The following is a 26,232-nucleotide window of genomic DNA, read 5'->3' as shown; positions in this document are numbered from 1 at the left end:
GAAAAATGAGTGTTTCCATTTAAAAGTACAGTACAGTCTTGTGACAGTCCATTAAACCAACTCCTAGCTTTAAAATAACCGTCTTGAAGAGAAAAGTATTAATAATAAACAAAAAATATTGAATGGAAAGTTTTTGTCCAAAGGGAACGTATCTGCCAAGCATACAAACAGTACAAGCTGACTGTTAATCCTCAAAAGCCTCAGAGGAGCGTACTCTTCAGCAGTGGTAAAACTCTGAGGGGCTTGGCACCCTAACTTGCTTTTTAGTCAGCTTAGCCAGAGCTGCCAGACTGTCTGAGTACATGGAAAGTGCCTTGAAGCTTTGGAAGCTGGCCGACTGTTATATCCTTGGCAGGACATACCCCATATAGCTAAGGCTACTGCATCAGTGATCAATATGATGAATACTGGACCAAACAAATCTTTGATGTATTAATCATGGGATTACTCTCAACATCAAGAAATGCAGCATAGTCTATTTTGATAGAGCTAGCATCACTTCTGCTTACTATTTGTGTGTATGTATATACATTATATATATATATATATATATATATATATATATATATTATTATTATTATTATTATTATTACACTTAAATTTGATACAATCATTAGGGACTTTGGTACGTTTCTTGGTAATAGCTTCTCCTTTGGCCAATATGTCTCAGTGGTGGTTAGAAAATTCTTTTGCCTTGCACAACATATTCTTTGTGGTATCTCATCAAGGTGCAAAGAAGTTATAGTCCCACTTTATTCACCTCTTATTATTCTCATCATTGAATATAATGTACTCTTCAGCATATATATCACTAAGCACCTAAACCAGCTTGACAGACCTCAATGTTTCTTTCCCCCCAAAAAAAACTCAGGCCTCAGTAACCTTAGCTACTCTTTGCAAAGAGTCATACCCACTTCTGCAAGATCTCTGCTTTGCCTTCTGTGCTATGAATGACTCAGCACTCTCTTTCACCTAAACAGAATCTGAGGTAAAGCAAATACCTGTTCTACAGACATACACCTATACTATGACATCATCAAAACCAAATGGCATGACAGATACCTAATCCAATGAATTCTCATTTCTGGAATACGGCGCCCTTACATATCAAGCAGAGTACATCCCTAGCAACTACTAAAACCAGTCCAAATGACTGGATGGGTGCTCAAAAATTTTTACCAGGGATATGTGGAAAAGGACTACTTAGGGGGAACATTGTTAGTCTCCGACAGTACTGAGTGATGTGGCTGAGCTTCTCAATGGTGTCCTTTGGCTGTAAGTTAGTATAAATCTATGAACCAATGCAAAAGTACTTCCATTAATAACAAAAACAAAAACTTTCCCCAAAACACTATCCCCCCCGCAAAAAAAAACTTGACACCATTCCACACCAAAAATACACTAAACCCTATGCAAAAAATGAAAAAAAAAAAAAAATATATATATATATATATATATATATATATATTTTGCAAACGGGGGCTTCATATCATCACCTTCCAGTGTGAGGGCTCTGGCCCCACACTACCTTACTTAAACATATCAACTCCATATTCACACAACCTCCATGAAAGAGCAATGAGCACTAAATAGTTCAACTCTTTCCAAACAAAATTTGAAGATTCAAATCCCTAACCCTAATCACACACAATTAATCTATTGCCTTACCTAACCCTTAGTCTAACTCTAACCCACACAGATTTGTAGACACACACACACACACACACACACACACACACACACACACACACACACACACACACACACACCTACTACATATCCCACTTACTTGTTTTGATGAAACACACACCTAACAAAAAGTCCAATCAATAAACAATGCACTACCATCTGTCGACTAAAGCAATCATCAACCAAACAAATGGAACACACACACACACACATATATATATATATATATATATATATATATATACACACACATACATATACATATTAGTAAAACCACAATATATTTGCTCAAGGCACATTTAATTCAACTTAAGCACTCAAGTCCTCACCTATCAAAACAGGTCACTAAAAATAGTAAATCAAACTCTTTGCAGGACACCCTGCACGGCCACACATCCATATCTCTAAATATACCAACTCCAAAACTGCACAGCAGTAAGGAGAATTGACCTCGTCCTTACCCCCACAGTATTGCAATACTGCAATTTAAGAAAGCAGACCATAAGGGGCAGCCCCTTCCCCACACCCCTGCATTTCTAAATATATTAATTCAGAGACTGTACAGCAGTGGAGAAAAAGTAAAGAAGTCCTTATTTCCACTTAACTGCGGTCTCTACCTTACTTTTCGATGAACTGTTATCCGATGTAACTGAGGATTGGATCACGTCTTCAACAAATCAAGGAATTAATCACCTAAATCAAACAACACACACACACACACACATGCAAAGACATACATACAGGTATATATTTATATGTAATATATTTTTTATATATATAAATATATATATATATATATATATATTGACACACACACACACACACACACACACACACACACACACATACATATAAAACATTACAGCATGTACAGTGTTTTTTCTTCTGAGAGGTTTCTATCAAAATATCCAGATTATTTCCACCTAAAATTTCTGTTATGGAAAAAAAGAAAATTTTGGGAAAAATAATCAGCTTTCAGCAGGGAATTTTACTTGTAGGTGGGACTGGAATTAGATTTTCAACAGTGAGGATGTATCTGGAAAATCAAGAAGAGAACATATAACAAAACAGTATAGATTTTTATGAATTTATGAAAATATTTCGTATGGAAGATGTGAATTCAGTAGTAGGAACTTGGAGAGAATTTACATATTATTCCTCAAGATACAATAAGTGGGCTAAACTAGACACAAATTATATTTCACAGGAATGTGTGCATTAAATCAAAAGCTTTGACACATATCTAATAACTATTTCAAATCATGTGCTAATAATATCTAAGTTAAAAATGCAGAGTAATAAAGCAAAAATGAGACGCCTGTTAAAAAGAGAGGAATTTAAGGAATGGGTAGTGGAAATTACCCAAGAGTTATTAGGGAAGACAGAAATTCATTCAGAAGTTGTAGTTAGCTAGTGAACGGAACAAAATGAAAGTGAAGTTTAAAAATAGGGTAGAAATAAAAGAAAAAAGATATGGTTAAGAAGTAACAGGAATTATTTAGAAAGGCTGACGAATATTAAGTATTGCAAAAGAAGGAGAATCTCACAGAACAAGAAGAGACACAGCTCCAGATTGGTAGAGACAATTAGGGAGTATCTCAATAATATGCATGAGTTTAGAAAGATTGCTATTAAGCGACTGTTTTTTGATAATAACAGTAGAGCACAAAAACTGCCAGCACAATGATTTAGGCAGCAGAAAGCAGAAACGGTTGTTGACAAACACAGGCAGCCTATAATAAGAAAAATAACCAGAGATCCTGTAATGGTATTAGAAATGTTTTGGAAATGTTATAAAAATTTGTATAAAGCAGATAAGTCAGGAAATCAAGAAAATGCACAAATGGAAATATCTATGGAAGACCTAAGTATGCAAAGGTTAGCGGTAATCGAGGCTAAACAATTTAACAGACAGGAAGAATGAGATAAAAATGGTGATGTACAATCAGTCCACAGGAAAGTCTCCAGGAATAGATGATATTCCTGTTGAAGTTTTGAAGCTAGGAGGGAAGAAAGTGATAAAAATATGGAAGGTTTTGTTTAACAATATTTTAAAAGGGGGGGGGGGCACCAACATTCTGGAAGAAAGCTGTAGTGGCTGCAATACTTAAAAATGGTAAAGACCCATCAGACCCAGCTTCACATAGGCCCATTTAATTTTTAAACCAGGCCGTGGTGGTGCAGCAGTTAGTGCTGTCGCCTCACAGTAAGAGGTTCTCCTGTTCGATTCTCAGCTGGAGCGCCTTTTGTGTGGAGTCTGCATGTCCTCCCCGCTGTCGGGTTCATAGGTTCATAGGTTGGTACTAGGCTATCAGCCCTAGGGCCTATACAAGCCTAGCCATAACAATTCCCTGGCTATTTCTTCCCACATTATTTACTTTCCTGGACCCCTGTCTAGTAGGGCGACTGACGTGATCCCTGGGGTGAATTTCCTTTCTCCCATCCAATCGTCAAGGTTCCTCTTGAAAAGGTCCACAGAGGCACTCTGCTTGACATGTATGGGCAATCTATTCCAGAGTCTGGGGAGTCTCTGGGTCAGGAACCTATCCCTCCAGCATGTTTTGTTTATTGTGATGACAAGGTTTAGATCCCTGGAGCATGAAGCTCTGAGGGACTGGGATTTCTTTAAGTGTAGCATGTCCAACAGCTCTGGGTTTGACATGGCCTTGTATGTTAAGCAGAGATCGCCGCTGAGTAGACGATATGCGAAAGAGTATAGCTGGAGTTTTTTAAGGCGGTCAGCGTAGGGCATCTGCTTTAGGCCTGTGATTCTTTTAGTGAGGTATTTCTGAGGCCTTTCCAGTTGTTGTAGATGTCTTGAGAGGTACATACCAAATGGGGCGTTGTATTCTATAATGGGTCTAATGAGGGATGAGTACAGTGGGACAATGACCTCCTTTTTTCTGGATGAAAAGCCCTTCGTGATGAGGTGTGCCACATAGAAGGATTTCCTGACTGTTGTGGCGATGTGGTTATCGAAGGTGAGACCACTGTCCACCTGTGTCCCTAAGTCTCTTATCACACTTTCTGTGTTTAGTGTACTGCCACCTATATGGTAATTCATGGATACATGTTTTTTCCCAAAGGGGATAACAATACATTTCTTGGCATTGAGCTTGAGCCCATGGCTCTGGCACCAAGCATCTGTTTCTGTAAGGCCCTTTTGTAGAGTATCCACATCATTTGATGCTTAAAGACATGCAGGTAGGTGTGTTGGTGAATGGGTGTGGCTTCTTTGAAGGTTGGGCATCGGGCTGGCAAATTGGCACCGCAAAAATCCACTGCCAATCTTTAACGGATTGGAGTTCCGCTGTGGTGACCCCTAACCGGGAAAAGCTGAAAGAAGAAGAAAAAAAATTTATAAAGTGTCTATGTCTATAATATCTAAAAGAATGGCAGAGGTGTTGCCAAAATTGATAGATGTGGATCAATGTAATTTTGAGGAGGGGAGAAAAACATTTGACAACATTAACAGAATATAACGATCCAGAGGGAAGCAGAGAGTAAGAAAATACTGCTACTGTTGGTGATTCTTGATGCAGAGAAAGCATCTTACAGAGTAAGCTTGGATATTATGGGATATTATGAATAGAGCAATAGAAGCATTAATAAAGTTAATTAGGAGGATATATGAGGGATTGGTGGTATTCCACAGTGGTGCAGCGGTTAGCGTTGTTGCCTCACAGCAAGAGGCTCTCCGGTTCGATTCTTGGCTGGAGTGCCTTCTGTGTGGAGTCTGCATGTCCTCCCCACAATCGACTGAAATTTAAAGACATGCAGGTAGGTGCATGCATGTCTGGGTGTGCCTTCTTTGAAGGTTGGGTGCCGGGCTGGCAACTTGGCACCGTAAAAACGACCGGAGCTCCGCTGTGGCGACCCCTAACCGGAAAAAGCCAAAAGACTTTATGAGGGACTGGAGGCAAAAATTAAAGTGGGAGGGTTTCTTTCTGATAACTTGTGTCTGAACAGAGGAACCAGGCAGAGATGTCCTCTTTTCCTTTGTTATTTGCTTTATATTTAGAGCAACTGGCAGAGAAAATAAGGACATAGGAATTCAAAGATATAACTGGCATGGTAATCACGAAAAGTTGACTTTATTTGCAGACAATATTATTTTGTATCTGTAAAATTAGAAAAGGATATCTCAGTGTTCTGGAACATCTTGAGATAGTTTCAAGTCTTCTTGGGATATAAAATTAATGAAGATAAAACAAAGGCTATAGCTGCAAACTATGTACCCAAACTCATGCGCAGGGTCAAATGGCTGTTATTCACCAAACACTCCAAACTCTCCAAAATGCAGGCAAAAAGGTATCACCAAGGAAATCACGTCCAAAAGACACTTCACAACTGATAATATAAAACAAAGCTATTTATTGTACAAAATGTTAGTGCTTTCACCCGAAGGCTTCCTCAGACATATGTCTGAGGAAGCCTTCAGGTGAAAGCGCTAACATTTTGTACAATAAATAGCTTCGTTTTATATTATCAGTTGTGAAGTGTCTTTCGGACGTGATTTCCTTGGTGATACCTTTTTGCCTGCATTTTGGAGAGTTTGGAGTGTTTGGTGAATAACAGCCATTTGACCCTGCGCATGATTTTGTGTTTTATTCAAATTGTTATATACATCGTAGTAGCAGGGTCTGACCTCCGTTGGCTTGGTGCGGTATTGCTTTTATTTATGTACCCAAACATCAAACTGGCCCAGCAACACTCATATTTAGGGGACATAATAAAATAAAGTATTTAGGAGTATGGACTAAAAGGATTTTGTTATGGCAGCTAAGTATATGTGGGGAGAGACTAAACAAAAGGTAATGCAAAAAGCTGAGAAACTTGAAGATCTGATTTATGGATTTCGATAGCAAGATACAAACAGTGAAATTTTTAGCCCCTTTAGTTTTATATACAGGTCAGGCAATTTTTATCAACCAGAGGAGAAGTTGTGGACAACAATTAATAAAGAGATAAAGAAATGTATCTGGGAGGGGAAGAGGGCAAGGATCAAGTGAGATAAGATGAACCTTCCAACAGAACAAGGTAGTTTAGAATTACCTGATTTGACAAGATGTTTTTGAGCTTTGAGCTACATAGTTAAGGTTCATAACTGGCGACCTCTACCTAACGTACAAAGCCATGTCTAACCCAGACCTGATGGACATGCTACACATAAAGAAATCCCAATATCTCCAAGCCACACGCTCTAGGGACATAAACCTTGTCACCACAATAAACAGAACATGCTGGAGGGATAGCTTCCTGTCCCAGAGACTTCCCCTGCTCTGGAATAGGCTGCCCATTCATGTCAAGCAAAGCTCCTCGTTAGTCCTCTTTAAGAGAAATCTTGACAATTGGATGGGTAATAGGAAATTCACCCCGGGAATCACTGCTGTGGCTCTACTCGACAGGGGCACAGGACAATAATTTTCTTGGGTGGCAAAAGCCAGGGAACTCGTTTGGCCTGGCTTGTATAGGCCCTAGGGCCGATAGCCTAGTACTTACCTATGAACCTATGAACACATAACACAAGCAGAAAGCTAAAATTCAAAGTGGCAAGGGATGATAATGAAATGGGGGAGGGGATTCAAGAAATAAGGACAGCACAAGATATTGGATGCAGATAGTTAAGGAAAATAACAACAACCATACAGAATATTATATTCCTAAAGTAGCAGAAAGTACTCTAACAATTAAGCCAATAGTAGAATGGAAAAAGGTGATTTTGATGATAGAGATGACTGCAATTAGGGGTACAGAGAATATGCAACAGGGGGCTGGAATTTATCGGAGAAACTGGCAAAGGAACCAAGGTATTGGGAACAAATAACTAGAGAGGGAAAGCTAATAGAACAGGAAGAACTCAAGAAGACATTTGGGCTGCAGGCTAGAGACCGTCTTCCCTATCAAGGATTGCTATCAGAGTATAAGCAAAGAGAAAGGGATAGGAAAATCCTGCATGAAAGACCTGCTCTGGTAGAGTTTTTAACTGGATCTAGAACAGAAGCTGTTGTTAAAAAGGGATAATTAGTAGGACATATAAACTATTGCAGAATAACTATAGGAATCACTCAGAGGAGGTCAGAAAAGACTGGGAAGAGAGAGACTGGATAAGCAATTAGCAAGGAAACAATGGGAGGACATATGTATCACAATAAAGTCTACAACATTTAGGATTTTTGCTTGAAAGGGTTTGCATAGGTATTTATATACCCCAGGCAGACTCGAAAGAATTTTTTTCTCAGGTAGATGGCAAATCCTGGAAGTATGATGGTGAAGAAACAGGTAACCGGGAACATATGTTTTAGAAATGTAATGTTTTGGCAGACTTCAAAAATTCCCAACAGAGTATTCTATCAGAAATATTGGGTGAACAAATGGCTCTAAGGAAAGTATTATTATTCTGAGCTGGGATATAAGATCTGAATTGTAATTCCGGTGACTGCCAAAAAAGCAACTACTAGAAAATAGATATAAAAGTAGTCTAAACCAACTGTATTTGAAGTATTAAATATTGTTAACAGATAGATAAAAGAACTGGAAGTGGGATCTTTAGAAAACAGTAGGAGCAAATTACACAGAAAAATGGGAATTGTGGGAACAATGCACGCATAATAATGTTTTGGAGGAGGACTGAGATTTAAGGAAAGACTGGAATCAAGTAATTTATGTAATGCTGGATTGATGATAGTTATACAAAAAAGCAACATAAGTGATACATAATGTTTCTAACTAGGAATATATTAATTTGGTTTGTTTTATTTTATATAAATGTATGTCTATGTCTTAAGTGATAATTCAATAAAAATGTTAAAAAAAGATATCCAGATTCTTGGAGTTATGAACACAGACTTTACATTCTTACCAAAGGAGCAGCCCTTGATGGTTCCAAACTAGGACTTGGTGCAGTGGAATACATATAGTTGAACAGGCGGTCTATTTTTCGTAAGGGAACACCACCACCATGGTCACTTATCTGTACAAAGAAAACAAATCTGTAATTAAAAAACAAGTAAACATGTCATAAAAATTGATGGCAGATTTCAGCAAGTCACTCAAATAAGTATCTCTTAATCAGTGTAAATGTGCACAGAAGCAATTATGAGACAAACACAGAATATACAAAATTCTACATTTAGAGACACTGTGTTGCTCAGAAATCCTATACTTTTATTGGCTAGAAAAATTCACATGGTCAGGTCTATCCTATATTATATAAGCCAGTAATTATGCATATTGCATAACTCACGGTTCAGTGACCTCCTTGGTTAGTGATGTCAGGTCACATGCAAAGAAATGCATAATACTATCCAAGTCTTCCATCCCTGGTAACTATTACATTGACAACATATCCCTAAGATATGACCCAGTAGTCAGGGACTTGGGGACACACATAGACAGTAATCTAGCCTTTGACCATCATGTATCTACAGTACTGAGGAAATCATTCTATGTTGTGCAACTTATAAACAAAGGCATGGCATCTAGGTCCAAGGAAGTCATTATTCCACTGTATTTACCATTCATCAGACCTATCATTGAGTACAATGCCCACTTTGGTATGCACCTAACCAGGCCCTATCCCTGTATTCTGTCTCCTACAGGCTGTTTAGGGGAGATCTCTGCCTGGCATACAAGGCATTGTCAGAACACATTCTGATGGACCTCCTGCATATCTGCAAAACAAACATCAGAATTACCCATTCTAAACACTTAAAACTTTACTGGGATATAACTAGGAACTGCTGGAAAGGTAGGTATGTATTCCAGAGATTACTTTGTCTCTGGAACAGTTCCCCATCTGTGTGAAGCAAAATTATTCTCTAACCCAATTCAAGTGTAACTTGGACAACTGGATGGGGAACAGAAAATTCATCCCTGGTTTGGCAACTATGTCTCTCATGGACACAGGCAGCCTGTAAATAGTTCATCTCCCAAGCCTCTGCTTATACTTATCAAGGGTACCAGAACTTGTCAGAGATTCAGGATGCATGGCTAGGCCTAAAAAGGCCCTTGTGGTTGTTAGCCTAGCAAACACTTATGAACCTAAGCACCTATGAAGCTGCAGAGTCATTGAAGATTGCTAACCTGACAAACAGGGACACACTAAAACAAAACTTTTGGAATCAGGGCAGGCTTACACTGGAGTAAGTCACTTGGATTGAGAGCAAGTCTTGTGGAATCTGACCTCAAAGTAAGTCCCAGATAAATCCTCCAGTAGTGGGCTGTCATCTTATACTGTTTAACTACCATTAGGCTTTGCAAGGGTTCCTTTCTCATTATCTTATGCTGTTACAAAGTATATAACTTAATATACTCTAAATCACATTATTAATAGCAAACAAGCATGAAAATTCTCTCTGATTATATGTCTTTAATCATAATATGGAGTGTATGTACAAGACACCATAATATTATACAGACATCTGCCTTTATGATCATAAAAATTCTATGACCTGTGCTTAGCTGCAGAAAGGCTAGCCCAGATGTAACAGTCATCCTGCCAACTAAGGGAGACCTATTGCAAAGTCTGGAATGTTATATATGAATTAATGTTTCATTCAATCTGCAGGTTGTAACCAGGTGAACACCACCTCCTCCTAAAAATAAAAAGGGATCAACATTTCCCTAATCTCACTGATGTGCAACTCTGGAATCAGATTTGTTTTTCTTAGTGTAGTATAGTGTAGCAGTCTCATTTTTTGTAAAGTTCTCCATATAGATAGAGACACACACTTAGAGAAAGTATTAGAATGCTGTAGCTAAAAAGAGACCACCTCCAGAGTTATGCAAGAGTCGGTTCACCATGAAAGTAATAACATTAAGCCCAGTGTGCTTATTCCTGAAAAGGAATAACCTTCAGTTTGTATTCAGGGCAAGCTCACCTGATGTGAGGCTTGCATCATCTCTGTTTAGCAGTGCATGCAGGCTAAGCTGTATTTTACTTCTACATTATGATGAATATAGGATGACTGCATCACCCCTACACTGCACAAAGGATGGTACATTACCCTGGTAATGCATTGTGTTCAAATAGTATAAAACGTGTCACAAGCACAAAACCCTAAGACAGACCCAAAATCATGCATCTAGGTACTGAGATGTCCTTTCACGTGACCATAAATCCTCAATGGACAAATTACTGTGTCACTTTCATGAGTTGTACCAAGGCAAAGCTAAGGTGTGTAAACCCATGAACCAGAAAACATGGTTTATGGAAGTCTCAGGTTTAAACACAAATATTTTGAAGCAAGCACAAAAGACAAAAACATAAATTTTACACCAGATATGAAATGCAGTGTTATTTATTTTATTTAACATTTGTTATGTCACACGAGTGATTTCATCTGAGCTCGGGAAGAAGGACTTGGATTACAAAATTAAATAAAATGGAAGAAAAAGCAAAAGCACAAGTGCATTAAAATACATAACAGAAAAAATCACAGACAAACTAGCGCATAATATGACAGACATGAACATAAATAGCAAGTAATATAAACTGAATACAATGCAACTGTTTACAGTGTTAGCAGGTACTCGTAGGGATGACAGTACAGATTTTGCTTGGTAACTCAGCTAAAGAGTAAGTGAAGGAAGATGAAGAAGAGTGAGATGAAAAGAAAGAAAGAAATAAGAAAAGATTAGTAAGGCCGTTTGTTTATAATAGGAGGGATAGGAAGTAGAAAGTGGGTGATGTGATTGGATGAAAGGCACTGGCATTTAGCAAGTCACTGAAGATGTGCTTTTAGCTGTGAATGGAATATAGGATAGGAGGAGGTGTTTTTAATGTTAGAGGGGGCAGATTCCCACAAACTGGGAGAAAGTATAAAGAAGTAGCGGTCAGTGTAGTGAAACTGAATTAATGCTTCCTTCTAAAGCATTTTATTGCAGTACAGCTAAAAACACTAATTGATTTCAGAACTACAGTCCATTTAGCAATATGTGGGACATGAAATCAAAGGTCTCAATGAAGTCTAAAAAGGGCAATTACATTCTCCCTTTTGTTCATATTTCTGAGGATAATATATGCCAAATTAATATATGTATAAAATAAAACAAGTCCGAAAAAATTTTAAAATGGCAGAGAACTTTTTATTAACAAATAAAACACAAGGTAAGCGTTTTCATGGATAAAACCACTTCATCAGACCATGTTTCAAAATAAAATCAAACCTCATCTTTTACATTAAAGCTATAACACAGTTACCATTCAAAGACATGGCGTAGCTATGGGCACTTCATGTGCCAATAGTTACACCAATATGTTTTTGGCACATTGGGAAAACATGGTACTTTCTGGTAAGGAGGAATTTAAGACACTTTATATTTTATCGACGTTTTGTCGATTACCTGTTCCTGTTATGGAAAGGAAGTCAAGATGAGCTTTGTGAATTTCATCGGATGATGAATGAACTTACTGACTGCCTAAAAATTACTATCAGTTGGTCCTATACACGGATAGAGTACTTGGACCTTTATGTAGAAAAACTAGACAACTGCCTTAATACTGGGGTTTTTCGTAAAGCATGTTATAGGAACTCCCTTTTAGCTAGATCTAGCATGCATCCGGGTTACATCTTCCTGAACTTGATAAAAGGCCAAGGTATGAGGGCCTCCAGGTTGAATCCTATGCATGATGGTTTTCAGGATAAAATTAGAAGTCTGGAATCCAGGCTATTAAGGAGAGGGTATGAACATGGTGAGATCGCGGAGAATTTGTCAGAACTCGATGTATTACAGGAGGGCGTTGCAGCCCCATATTTTGGGTCAGCCAAGGAAATTGCTGGGAGAGTGAATAAGGGTTGTGTTACCAATAGGAAGCTCCTTAAAGTCCCCCTTTTTTATACCAATGACAACAAGGAGTTGGTTGATATTTTCAGTAAGAACTGGTCTATTTTACAAGTTGATTCAGGTATTAGTGAAATAGTAGGTGAGAAACCTAGTTTTCTATATAAAAATAGGAAAAACCTGAAAAGACTTCTCTGTTATGAGAAAGGTAACAATAAATTCAGGAAAGAAGTGGGAATCACTTTACCATGTGGGAGTTGCAGTTTTTGCTCCCTAATTAATACATCAAGTACTTTCTACCATCCTGACCTTAGGAAGGAATTTGTGTTTCATGTCAATGCAACATGTAAGACATCCAACGTGGTATATTTAGCTGAGTGTTATGTTTGTAACTCGTTCATTGTTGGTAAGACCAACAGGGTCCTTCGTGATAGGATCAGAGAACATATGTATAACATTAGGAGGAGATCGGAACACAGTGCACTTTCTAAACATATCATGCAAGCTGGGGATACACATGGTTTTAATTTTAGGGTCTTAGAGGCCATTACCCCAAGTATTAGGGAAGGTGATATTAGGAATCATACTGAGTACAGGGAAACCAATTGGATTATTATCCTTAGAGCAGATACGGTGAGGGGGTTGAATGAAAGGGCATCTATTAAGCCCCTGCTTAAGAAATGAAGGATTCAGAAGTGAGAGTTTGCATACCTTGTACTATATATTTTGTATATCCTGTGCCCACTAATTATTGTATTTGGAAGTGTGTGACATAGATATGAAGACTGCTATATTTACATTTATATATATATATTATTTTTATATGTGTTGTGTTGCTTATTTATTTTGACAGTGCACTATGAAGTTTTGTTTATTAGTAATGATATAGCTGCTACATTGTCTTTTTAATAAAATGTAGGACTTAATTGGTGTGCGTATGCGATTGGATGTTGATTTTTGAATTTTTATAAATGGAGTGTTGTTTTATTCAGTGTTATATGGTCTGAGGAAGCTTATTAGCAAAAGCGCTTACCGTTTCAATGTCTATCTACAATAAATTTTATGAACAAGGAACTTGAAGACTCTAAGAATTTGCTTGGTTGCTTCATTGTGAGCATTGGCACAGTGTTTATTTTTATATACTTTTTTGCAACGAAGCATTTACCCTGTGGATTATATTTTGTTTTATTTTAATAAGTGTTCCACTACCCATTTTTAAGAATGTAGCTGATTTCATTAATGTTCTACAACTTATAATTTTTAATCATACTTCTGTACTATTCATTAATAGAGCAGCAAAAAGTTTTCTCTCTCTATTCTGTGACTTGAAGCAAAGAAATAAACTGGTTGTGGATAGGATTTGTATAAACCCCAGTAAGACATCCTAAGCAGCAGCTATATCTTTCAACAATCTGATGCTACAGTAGGGAACATATGCAGATATCAGAAATGTTTACTGTCTTCAGTAAACACCATACATATAACTTTTAACATCCCTTTTTATAAAGAGATTGAGGTTGTGACTCTTAATAGTGTTGAACATTTCAGGACAGGCTTTTCTTTTTACTACACTACCATTAATTAATAATTTATACCATATTCTTCTACTGCATTCTGATTCTAATAGAGCACAGAAATCAACATTTGTGAGCATACTGGCATTTGACTTTTAACTGACAGTTAACACAAAGGATTAAAACTAAAAGCTACTACCAAGCTGCTTTCTGTAGTAAAAGGTTTGATTCCCTTAGCTTCCAGTTGCATACTGTGTGACACTCAGCAAATTACTTAAGTGGACAGCACTCTGTAGAAATTATGAAATCAGGCTAGACTCCTTAATGATTTCCAACATGCCTAGTAACTATGAACTGGAAATTTCCTTACAACGATTTTCACAGGAAATCTGATGTCTTATATGCCCTACCAAATCTAACATCTGCCTTTATGGCAAAATCTTTCTTCTTCTCTAAATTCTTCTTAGGGCTTTATATTATAATAACAATAATAATAAATATTCATAATATTTTTATACCATTGTTATCTCTTCACATACCCTTTATCCATTTCCATTTTCAACAATTTCATTTTACATGTGTATTCATTAAATTCTAAACTTTCCTGGTTTAATTTCATTGCTACACTTGCATCATTCCATGTCTTCATATTTTTCTACAACATACTTTTGCTTTCTAATCGTTCTATCTTGTGCATAATACAAAATAAATTCATCAGTGTTAAGTATGCAAGATGCTATATTAATGCTAAACCTCAGTTTTTTGTTCTTACAATTTACTACTTATCTTTTAATCAGGATAACCTACAGCCACAAATTATATTTAATATACTACCCAATAAATGTTTTTATATTTTGCTGGAAAACTGTACACTCTCCCTAAATTTATTTATTTATTTTACATTTGTTGACCAGGAGATTCTGACTGGATATATGTCCATTTTCAGCAAAGGCTCGGGGAGAAAAGCTCCAAGATAATAATACACATTGAACATTTAGTAAATGCTAGTTTCAAGCAGATTACAATCATAAGCAATACCAGCATTTAAAACATATAGTGCTAACTTATTATTAAACATTTTATAAAACATAACATTATTTTCAAAGTTATATATACATAACATTACATTCAGGTTTAAGATACATTGAGCAGCACTTATACAATTGACCCTTCCTGAAATGGTGTGGTAGAAAAAAGTTAGAAGTAGTTGAAGGTAAGGCACCTAAGTAATAGAGAGATCACTAGTTGGGGTTAGTGCAAGGACATTACCAATGAAGTAATTCTTGAGTTTGGCTTTGAATTGAGTTAGTGAGGGTTCTAGGGTCAAATCAGCTGAGAGTCTGTTCCCTGTTTTTCCAACAGAGCTGGCAAACAGAGAGTCCCCAGCTGAGTAGTTGGATTTGCATGTTTGAACTAGGAGTCTAGTGGATGATCACAGTGGTCGGGTGCTGGTGTAGGGGCTGATAATATTTTATAATGCAGTTGCATTTTCTGGTTGGTAAAGGACTTTATGTGCCACTATTAGCTGGTTGAACTGCAGTAGGCTAGGCAGTTCAAGCCATCCTAGGTGATTTAGGTTGTGACAGTGGTGTGTCTGGTAGGCTGTGCCAGTAGCAAATCTGGCAATGTGGTTATAGCAGGATGATAGTTTATTAAGATCGGTTTTGTTTAAGTTGGAGAATAGAGGTGAGGCTTTGAGAAGAGTTGAAAGAAGATGGGAACAGGGAATTGCAGTTCTAGCAAGTGGGGTAAGGAAAGGTTTGATTCTGTAAAGAGAGCCAAGTTTTTTATTAATGGTTTTGATAGTTTGATTGATATGCACATCAAACTTCAGGTTGTTATTCACTATGACACCCAGTAGTTTAGTTTGGGCTTCTGGGGAGATGATAGTGCCATTGTTAGTGGTTATGTTGAAGGATGGCAGGGGGGTCCTGTGTGTGGGGGGAGAAGAGGAGCAGCTTAGTTTTGTTGGGGTTTAGGATTAGATGTTGATTAGAGAGCCATTTTTCCACTGTATTGAAAATATTTTGAGTTAATGTGAATAAAGTAGCTGGTGAGGTGTCATAACAAATCAAGGTGGAGTTATCAGCATATTGAATGCATGTAGCATCTGGGATGACTGAATGAAGGTCGTTGATAAAGATGGAGAAAGAAGGGGTCCGAGTATTGAGCCCTGGGGGACTCCTAATGTGATGGGTAAGTGGGATGATAGCTTGTCCTGCCATAGGACTGCTTGTTGCCTGCCCTGCAGGTAGGAGTGAAACCATTGGAGTACATGGTTGTTTAAGGAGAAGGCCTTCAAGGTATTTATAAGCATTTTGTGGTCAACCATGTCAAAAGCCTTGGACAGATCAAGAAAGAGTGCTGACGATAGTTTGTTATTATTGCAGTTGTGGTTAATGACATTAGAGAAAGAGAAGAGGGCAGAAGTAGTACAGTAGTGTAGCTTAAAGCCATGCTGAAAGTTGGACAACAGCTTGTTCTGTGTGAGGTAGTGCATGAGCTGTATGTGTACAAACTTCTCCATAATTTTAGCTAGAAGCGACAGAATAGCTATGGGTCTAAAGTTTGACATTTCAGTAGAACTGCCTCCTTTATGGAGAGGTATGACATGGGAGATTTTCGATATAGTGGGTACAGTAGCTTCAGATATAGCTCTGTTGATTAATATTGAGATGGGGTATGCTATAGTGTCAGCAGCCTTTTACAGGTAGTCTACCTGGAGGAGGTCGGCAGCCAGGGTGGTGGGTCTTAGTTTCTTAAGTAGGGCATGAATAAGTTGAGTAAGAACAGGTTGGAAGGTAAAGTATGTTTGGGTACTGGGTGTGGCTGCATTAGAATTAGAGCCATTGGGGAGAGTTGACTGGCTAGAGACTGGATAATCTCTGTGAAGAAGCTGTTGAAGTTATTAGCAATGTCTACTGGGGATTTTTGTTGGGAAGCTGGGGGGGGGGGGTGGAGTGGCAGTTTGGCCTGGGTGGAGTAGTTTGTTTATTCCTGCCCAGAACTTTTGAGGTTTGTTTTGGTGTTTTTGCAGTAGATGGTAGTAGTGGTTCTTTTTGTCTAAGTTATGGATTTTTTTGGTGTCATTCCTTAGCTGTCTGAGTCTTAGTTGATCAAATGGGGTTTTAGTTTTTTGGTAGGTGGTCCATGCTTTGTTTCTGAGTGAAATTTTGGTTTTGGTATCCTTAGAAAGCCATGGTGTAATATTAACTTTGGTTCTAATAGAGTGGCTGGGAGCATGTGAGTTAAGAATAGCAAGGAATTTGGTGTTAAAGTATGCTACTGCTTCATCTAGGGGAAGACTTTTTAGTACTGACCAGTTGCATGCCTTAAGTTCATTTTGAAACTTGGTGAGAATAAAATTATTGTTGTTTCTTAATGTTCTATAGGTGGGTTGGTAGAAGCAGTCTACTTTGAGCTTGATAACCAAACTTTCCTAATATACAAGAATGTAACAGGTATACCGTTTTATTATGTGTTATATGAATAGACTGCCATATTCTAGCCCTTTTCTTTACTTCTTCTAACAATTCCTTCCATTGTTCTTCTATGAATTATTTTTCCCATATCCAATTCCCCACATCTAATTCCCCAAAGCATTTACTTATTTTACAAAAAATAACCATCTCCAGATTTAATAATATCCTCAAATCTCTTACTTTTCTCAATAATACTACACCTTCCATTATTAAATGCTCTTCTGTTCTTATCAATATCTCAGAATGAACAAAAACAAAAACACATTTTGGATGAACTGAAAGGAAACGTTATTTAGTCAAAAGACTATTGTCTTCTAAACTATTTTCAAGAGCTCTAGATTTCTTCAGATCAATGTTAATGCCTGACTGTGTTTTTACTTTTATTCATTCAGACATAATGCCACCTGAGGTTTACTGCACGCATTTAGGGACTAGCTGTTCATAGTTGTTGTTGTTCTTATCAACATCTCATTCATCCAAATGTTATTGTTTACTGCTATTTATTTATTTATTTACTTATTTATTGACATTATTTTACCAGGAAATCCAGCTGTGTAGGAGTCAATTTTCACCAGAGGCCGAGAAGAAAAGCTCCAAACTATTGCAAAACATTTTAAGAACAATAATTTCAGTCTTTAAAATAATACAGAAACAACTACAGTTAAATAATTATTCCAAATTAGGCATAATATGAACACATTGGTTAAGAATAGATACAGGTTATATGACAATGATTTAATAATTAAAGAATTTTTAACCAGTTTATAAAGACATTAAAGGTAAGTTAATATAATACAAACAGGAATTATAATAGGAAGTGAGAAAAAAGCAGGCTTTATGGTATACGTAGAGAGAAAGTCAGAGGAGAGAAACTGACAGAAGACAGGAAGTGAGTGAAGAAAGGAGAGTAAGGGGATGTAAGGTGTGAATAGGTATTTGTCCACATTTAGGGATATAGTTTATCCTGGTGATGCACAAGAACAGAGACAGCTTTTCACTACAAATTCCTTCAGAATGGTTTTAAAAGATGGGAAGGAGGGAACTGACCTGATGAATACAGATAAGGAGTTCATGCCTTAGCAACATGGTACGATTACAGACAATGCCCATGATGTTATCAGTAAATTCTCATCATAAACCATAAATATTGTATTTTTACTCCTTCATTCATTTCCTGGTATGTTTTCTCCACAACTACAAAGCAATTTGCAATAACCACATTCACTGCTAATATAAACAGAACTGTACTCAGTGGATAGCCTTGTTTCACTCCCCTTTGAATTTTTGCATTCTCTTCTTCTAACCGATTCACACAAACTCTATTGCTTGTATTCTCGTATACTAATTTCTACACTATCATTATCTTTTCTCATTCTTTGTAAGCTTTTGGAATTCTCCACCTGCTATCATGAGCAATGCTGTTAAAAGCTTTAGCTGCATCACGTCACAACCTTATATCCTTCTTTATTCTTACTATACTACCTACTTTGTTCTTACAATCAACACCTCTTTTACTTGTATATTCTTTACTTTAATTTATACATTCCTTCTTGAAGTACCTCCTATATTACATCTCTTTTGTAAAATTCTCATAAATAATTTATAGTCTTTACTACGCAAAATTATAGATCTCCATTTTGTATTTTCTTCCCTTTCTCTATTCCTATATCTACATTTAATAACACCTACACATATAATTTCATTATGTATACCACCTTATTTCCACTCATAGGTTCACAGGTAGGTACTAGACTATCGGCCCAAGGGCCTAAGTAAGCCTAGCCAACAAGGTTCCCTGGCTTATGCCACCCAAGAAAGTTAATTTCCTGTACCCCTGTCGAGCAGAGCCACAGAAGTCATCCTTGGGGTGTATTTCCTATTTCCCATCCACTCATCAAGACTTTTCTTGAAGAGTGCTAATGAGGAACTTTGCTTGAGATAGATGGGTAGCTTGTTCCAGAGTATAGGAAGTCTCTGGGAGAGGAATTTATCCCTCCAGCATGTCCTGTTTATTGTGGTGACAAGGTTTAGGTCCCTAGAGCGTGTAGCTTGGAGCGACTGGGATTTCTTTAGGAGTAGCACAAGAGTAGGAGTCAAGAGTGTGGAAGAAATGCAGCTAAGCTGGATTTGAGGTAGTATCCAAGACCCATTCATTGAGGAATGAATGAAATAATAACATCAGATGCATTATTATCTGATCCCCCAAAACCAGACCTTCTAACCCACCAATTCCCATGGCAACACCTCCACTATTCCACCACTCTTATTTACAAAAAAATAAAAGACCTCTACTATAGCTTTCAGTACTGATTTGAAAACAGACGATCCTTTTCTGATTAAACATAACCTAACCTTTACAAACAGTTTCTCTCTGATCTACAATTTCTCCCAGTTACCAGTCATTCAAGTTCAATTCTCCATAATCTATTCCCTCCATATCATTTTATACTTCTTCATCTTTTGTTTTCTTACTAAATAACCTGCAGGTAGTGGTTGTACATCAAAAATAATAGGTAAATAACCCAGTTCAGTACATGACTCTGCCACCTCCCCCAGCCCTTCATTCTACATCCCATATCATTCTCCCATAAAGTGTTTTACGCTTACATGAACTGCATGTGGTCTTTAAAGACCCAGCTCAATATCCATCCTTGTCCCCATACCATCCTATTTACAGTTAGTCAACAAACAGCCCTCAATGTCATTATACACTTCAGCACATATTTATTCTGCAATGTAACAGCCTTTGCAAAAGATTCTTCAACTACTATTAATTGCTCCTGAGAACAATTCGTATCACTTAACCCCTATATCACCAACTATACTCAAGTTATACCTTTTATAACTAAGTGCCACTTCGGTACTTCTCCCATCTTCATCTTCCTATCTTTCATTTCAGAATTCCTGTATTACATCTACTACAACCATAGCCCTCCTCTCCCTAGCTCCCAGCTCCTCAATTATAATTCTTTTGATTGCCACCACTTCTGCTCCAGCACTACTAGGCCTGCAGCCAAAAAATAGACTTTTTTTCTCTCTTCACTGTGGATGTGGGAGTTCCTAGGTTCATAGATGTGTACTAAACTAACAACCACATGTGCCTTTTTAAACCTAGCCAGCATGCATCCTAAATCTCTGACAAGTTCTGGTATTCTTCATAAGTGTAAGCAGGAGCTTGGGAGATGAACCATTTACAGGCTGTCTGTATCCATTAGAGACATAAGTGCCAAACCAGGGATGAATTTCTTGTTCCCCATCCAACTGTCCAAGTTACACTTGAATTGGGTTAGAGAGGAACTCGGATTCACATGGATGGGGAACCTATTCCAGAGAATGGGTAGTCTCTGGTTACATACCGGTCTCTCCAGCAGATCCTATTTATATCACAGGCAAGCTTTAAGTGTTTGGAATAGGTAATTCTGGTGCTGCTTATTTTGGTGATATGCAAGAGGTCCATCAGAGTGGGATCTGACAATGTCTTGTATGCTAGTCATAGACTATGTCTCCATTCATAGACATTGTCTCCCCTCAACAGTCTGTAGGAGTCAGAATACAGGGAGAGGATAGGCCCTTGAGGTATTCTGCACAGGACATGTTACTTACGCCCTGTATTTTTTAGTGACGAACTTCTGTGGATGTTCCAATTGTTGAATATGCCTGGCTAGGCACATACCAAATGGGCCAATGAACTTGATGATAGGGCTGATGAATGCTGAATAGAGTGGAGCAATGACTTCCTTGGACTTAGATGCCGTACTTTTGTTTATAAGTTGCACAACACAGAAAGATTTCCTCACTACTATAGACACATTATGGTCAAAGGCTAGATTACTGTCTATGTGTTTCTCCAAATCCCTGACTACTGGGTCAACTCTTAGGGGTGTGTTGTCAATATGATAGTTTCCAGGGGTGGATGACTTTCCAAAGGATACTATTATGCATTTCCTGGCATTTAGTTTTAGTCCATGGCTCTGGCGTCTGTTGTTTATCTGTGTCAGCCCTTCCTGGAGAAGATTTGTGTCAGTGGGTGATTTAATGGTTGCCCCTGATTTGCAATCATCTGCAGATTTAGTCAGCCAGATGCCACTGATGTTGGCCTTGATTTCAGAGAAGTAAATAACAAAAAGGAGCAGTCCCAGGATCAATCCATGAGGGACTCCATGTGTGACTGGCCTCTTTGTAGAGGTGGACTCCCCAGTTCTAACTTTCTGGTCCTGTCTGTGAGCCAGCTGGCTGTCCACAGGGTGATATAAAGGTTTGTACCCAACTTCTTAAGTTTGTCAACAATGCCTGAGTTGGGGAGATTGTGTCAAATGCCTTGGCCAGGTCAAAGTAGGCAGTGTGAACTATTTTGCCTTCATCCATTGCTTTGGTGACTTTCTTAAAGAAGTCCACCAGATTGAGTAGGCATGACCTGCCCTTGATGAAACCAAATTGGGTTGAGTCCAGCATCTAGATGTTTCCTATGTCATTATTGATCATTTTCATGATACTTCATTCCATGGCTCTGCATATGAGACTAGTGAGACTTAGGGGTCTGTAGTTTCCAGGGTCTGTAAATGGCCCACCTTTGTGCAGAGGGATGACTGTTGCTGTTTCCCATTCATGAGGAATGAAATCTGTTTGGAGGCTACAATTAAATACCAAATCCAGAGGGCCTCATAGGTCATGTTTCATGCTGTTTAGTAGGGATCTTGGGATACTGTCTGGACACATTGATGCAGTGTTCTTGGCCTTAGACAGAGCATTGAGAATCTGTTCCCTAGTGATAGTAGGGGGAGTTATATTTGATTATATTTCTGAGGGAAGGTTGAGGGGGAGAGAGGGGTAAAGTTGGAGCTGAATTTGTCAGCCAGTAGTTTTGCTATATCTTCTGGCTCAGTACAGATGGCTCTGCTTACAATGAGCTCTTCACACAATTGTGTATTGCCTTTGAGGTTGCTGACATAGCTAAATAATGCCTTGTTGTTGCCCTTGGCCTGGGAAGCCAAATGTATCTCAAATTTGGATTCAGTAGACTTTATATGTGCTCTAAGTTGTTTGTTTAGTTTGATGAGAGTGCTTTTATCTCGCTGGGTGCTGCACCTCCTAATTTTTGCCATGATTTTCTTCCTTCTGTTATACAGCCTATTGCTGTCATGATTCCACCAGGGTGACTTGTTTTTTGAGTTAGTTCTGTACTTCTTCTTAGTGGGTACAGCTGACCCTGTGCAGCTATTAACATGCTTGTACAGAGTTTCTGTGAACAGTTCTGCGTAATCAGCAGTATTCTCAGGGTTTATGGGGACTTGAAAATTTGTCAGGTTATCACTTAATAGTAGGATGTTAGATTTAGAGTAGATCCTGAATATTCCAGGCTTAGCTGGGGTCCCACATATTACTTTTACATCAAAGGAGACATTACACTATGGGGTGTGTAGCACTCTCCCATATTAGTGTGGACCAGATCCAGTATGTTTGCACCCTTGTTGGTTTATTGACAATTTGACCCAGAAAGTTTGCGTTTACAAAATCCAGGAATCTCTGTGCCTGTATGTTTGGTGTCGTACATGATTCCCAGTTAATAGTGGGGTCATTGAGATGCAGACCATCCCTAGCAAATCAGTGTGGTCTATTGACCATCTCCTTCCATGCTGACAAATACTACACCCTATTAGAATGGCACCAGAAATTAAGCCAATTAAAGTCAGTCATCTTTTGTTCATATTGTGGCATCATCCTTGGAGAAGGTAAAATGCTGCACAGTGCTAGGCTCATACCAGCCTAGGACACATATTCCGAGAGCTCCATGATGTCTCACTTCATACAGCCTAGGGAGGTATGTCTCAGGTCATTTACACCCACATGGACTATGACTGAGTCATACTGGTAATTGTGGTCCAATGACCTGAGTGCATGCATAATGTGGCAGATCTTGGCCCCCAATAAGCAACTGGCCATGATTTTCTCCTTACTCAGCCTGGTGAGAGGGACATCAGTGTGTCTCACAATGGAGTCTCCAATAACTAGAATGTTAAATTCTGTGGTGGCTTGCATTATGGGCTTAGAAGTAGAGGCTCCATGAGATGTGGCTATATGTGTTGACGCAGGTGTTGCTTTGAAAAATTGCACTCAAGGTTGCTGAGGGTGTTTGTTATGTGTATTTCATGTAGGAGGTCTCTGGGGTTTATGAAGATTACATTTAAGTGCCTCAGCATATGTGGGTCTTGTGTGTCTGCTTTGAACTGTGTATAATGGCTGCAGTGTGTGTACTACTGACAACCTTACTGACATTAGGAGTGCTTTTATGTGACAGCTTTGCCTCCAATGACATTGTGTAAATACATCTCTCACATACCATATCAGTTTGTTTGAGAATTACCTGATTGTCAGTAAACATGAGGCAATTTCTGTGCTGCCTCAGGATACCCATATCCACCAAGCTGGTAATGGAGATAGTGGGAAAATTCATATCCATGGCAACAGACCTTTTTTATTGATTAGACAGCTGGTGTGTGTGTGTGTGTGTGTGTGTGTGTGTGTGTGTGTGTGTGTGTGTGTGTGTGTGTGTGTGTGTGTGTGTGTGTGTGTGTGTGTGTGTGTGTGTGTGTGTGTGTGTGTGTGTGTGTGTGTGCCTTCTGCGGAAGACTGGCTGCCGGACTGGCAACCCAAACTCTAAAACTCTACTGCCAGTAGTTCTGTGGACCAATGATCTACTGTGGCAAACCTAACCAGAGTGGCTGAAAGGAGAAGAAGAAGAAGGAGAAAAGAGTTGGAGTGACAATATAAAGTAATGTCAGGAGTATCCAGTTTGCAACTCTGGGGGCAGTGCTTCACATTGCAAACTAGTTATCCTATGTGCAACTAGTTATTGGGGAAATTTCAATGGTGTTTTTGTAGAAAATATTTCAACTCAAGGCGTCTGTGGCTATACACGGCACTGCCAAACACTTGAGGGGAACCTAATAAGTAGAACCTGATGATTTATGGATGAAGTATTTAGATCTGAAGTTGAAAGGAAATCAAGCTGTATTTACTGAAAATAAAGAATTAGCTTGTCAAGAATGATGAAAATAGGGGAGTCACCTGAACAGATACTGCCTGACTAGTACTAGTGTTGGTCTCATCAAAGCTTCACTCTGCTAAGATACAATGCTCCTTTGCTTCTTCTCTCACCAGAAGCAAAACAATAGCACCAACCCAAGACGAGAAGCAGGCCACAGCCTGTACTGTGATCCTCAGTATAGTCTCAGATGATGTAAGGGTCTGTAGGCCTGTTGTAGCCTTTTCCTGGTAGATGCCTTGAACTGCAACCACACCAATCAGAAAGATCAAGCATAGTCGCTCATTTCCCAACCAGAAAGTGTCAGGAATCTATGCATTCTGCTCCTTCTCTAACCAAGAGCAAATATAAGCACAAATTCCAAACTGGCACCTATGAAGCAGTTATTAGATTTTCCGGTCATCAGCATTCCCCAGGAAATAATGTTCATATGTTCCTTCTCTCACCAGGAACAAAACAGAAGCACTAATCCCAAGTTGACTACTGAAAGATAGAATGTGGTCTCTCCAGTAATTGGTGGTCATGGAGTAGATGTTACAGATTTTAAATGTAAGATGGAAAAATGGGTTAATATCCAAAGGGCTGCAGTGTACACTAAACAGTCTGATATGAAAGAGGGGGTAACTTAAGCTATAGCTGTCTAATCTATCTAAGTGAAGAGCCACTATCTTTAAAAGAGCAAGACAGATTGGAAGGGGTAGGGACTTTGTATTCTGGTTCTATGGAATGCAGTGGGATAATCAATACATTTAAACAGTTGAAGGGGAGTGATTTTACAAAATTATAATTTTGTGCTTACTCACAATAGGCAATGAAAGAGGAGAGGGAAGGAGATATGTGGTCAAATTAACATAAGGGGCAGGCAACTAGAAAGACAGTGAAGTTTAAAAATACAACAGCACCAGAGTGGGAGGAATGGAAAAACTTAATTTCTGTGACACAGCTATAGTCTCTTTCCTAGTTTAAATATGTAATTAAAAGCAGAATACAAGTAAAACACAGTGTAAAGAAAATGAATCACAACATAAAAAATAGAAAAAGACGGTTGAAGCAACACAAATAAGTTATGTACTTACCATAATGTTCCATGTGAGTCGTCCATCTTGCCTTCATTCTTACTGATGAGTTCGGATCCGACCCTCGACTCCGACTCAGCCAAATGCTAAAGCTCGAGGTCTTCAAACAGCTCGTGGCCTACTCCCTATCCCATGATGCAACAGTGCTTCCCTCAGATCTTGTTTGCCCAATCATACTGATAACTAAGGACTATAGGCATTGAAATAGGAATACCATAGACAAGGACAAAATATTACTAGGACTTGTTGAAACTTCCCGGCCCTCAAGACTTTAAAGGAAGTGGCTTGGTGGGTAGGACGTAAGAATGAAGGCGAGATGAACAACTCACATGGAACATTATGGTAAGTACATAACTTCTTAATGTGAAGTTGTTCTATCTCGCCTTCATTCTCAATGATGGGTAAGCGTCCCAAGCACCATCTCCTTGGGTGGCTCATGGGAGTATACTCCTCAGAACCATAGAACTAAAGGAGGCCCTGGCCCTGGAGGCCTTATCCAATTTGTAATGAGTGATAAAGGTATGAGGTGAGGACCATGTGGCTTATGCACAAATAGAATCTATAGACAGCTGTGCCATAAAGGCTGAAGAAGTAGAAATTGCCCTGGTTGAGTAAGTGAGCCTTGACTTTATGATTTAATGTAA

The 26,232-nt window shown here is 38.5% G+C and overlaps 1 protein-coding gene across 2 annotated transcripts in view; it reads right to left on the bottom strand.

Annotated features, from left to right (window-relative positions):
• PDK3 (pyruvate dehydrogenase kinase 3) overlaps positions 1-26,232 on the bottom strand; it is a 1,115,542-nt gene that overhangs the window by 262,303 nt on the left and 827,007 nt on the right. For both annotated transcript variants that reach the window (XM_044072300.1, XM_044072301.1), the window contains exon 9: positions 8,552-8,662. In XM_044072300.1, the coding sequence (XP_043928235.1) occupies positions 8,552-8,662 (111 nt within the window). The remainder of the gene's footprint in view (positions 1-8,551; positions 8,663-26,232) is intronic.

This window comes from Protopterus annectens, chromosome 5.part0 (assembly GCF_019279795.1).
Source record: "Protopterus annectens isolate FY-2018-M chromosome 5.part0, PAN1.0, whole genome shotgun sequence".
NCBI classification, from domain to species: Eukaryota; Metazoa; Chordata; order Ceratodontiformes; family Protopteridae; genus Protopterus; species Protopterus annectens.
Note: the sequence above shows the minus strand (reverse complement) of the source record. Positions and strands in the feature narration are given on the sequence as shown.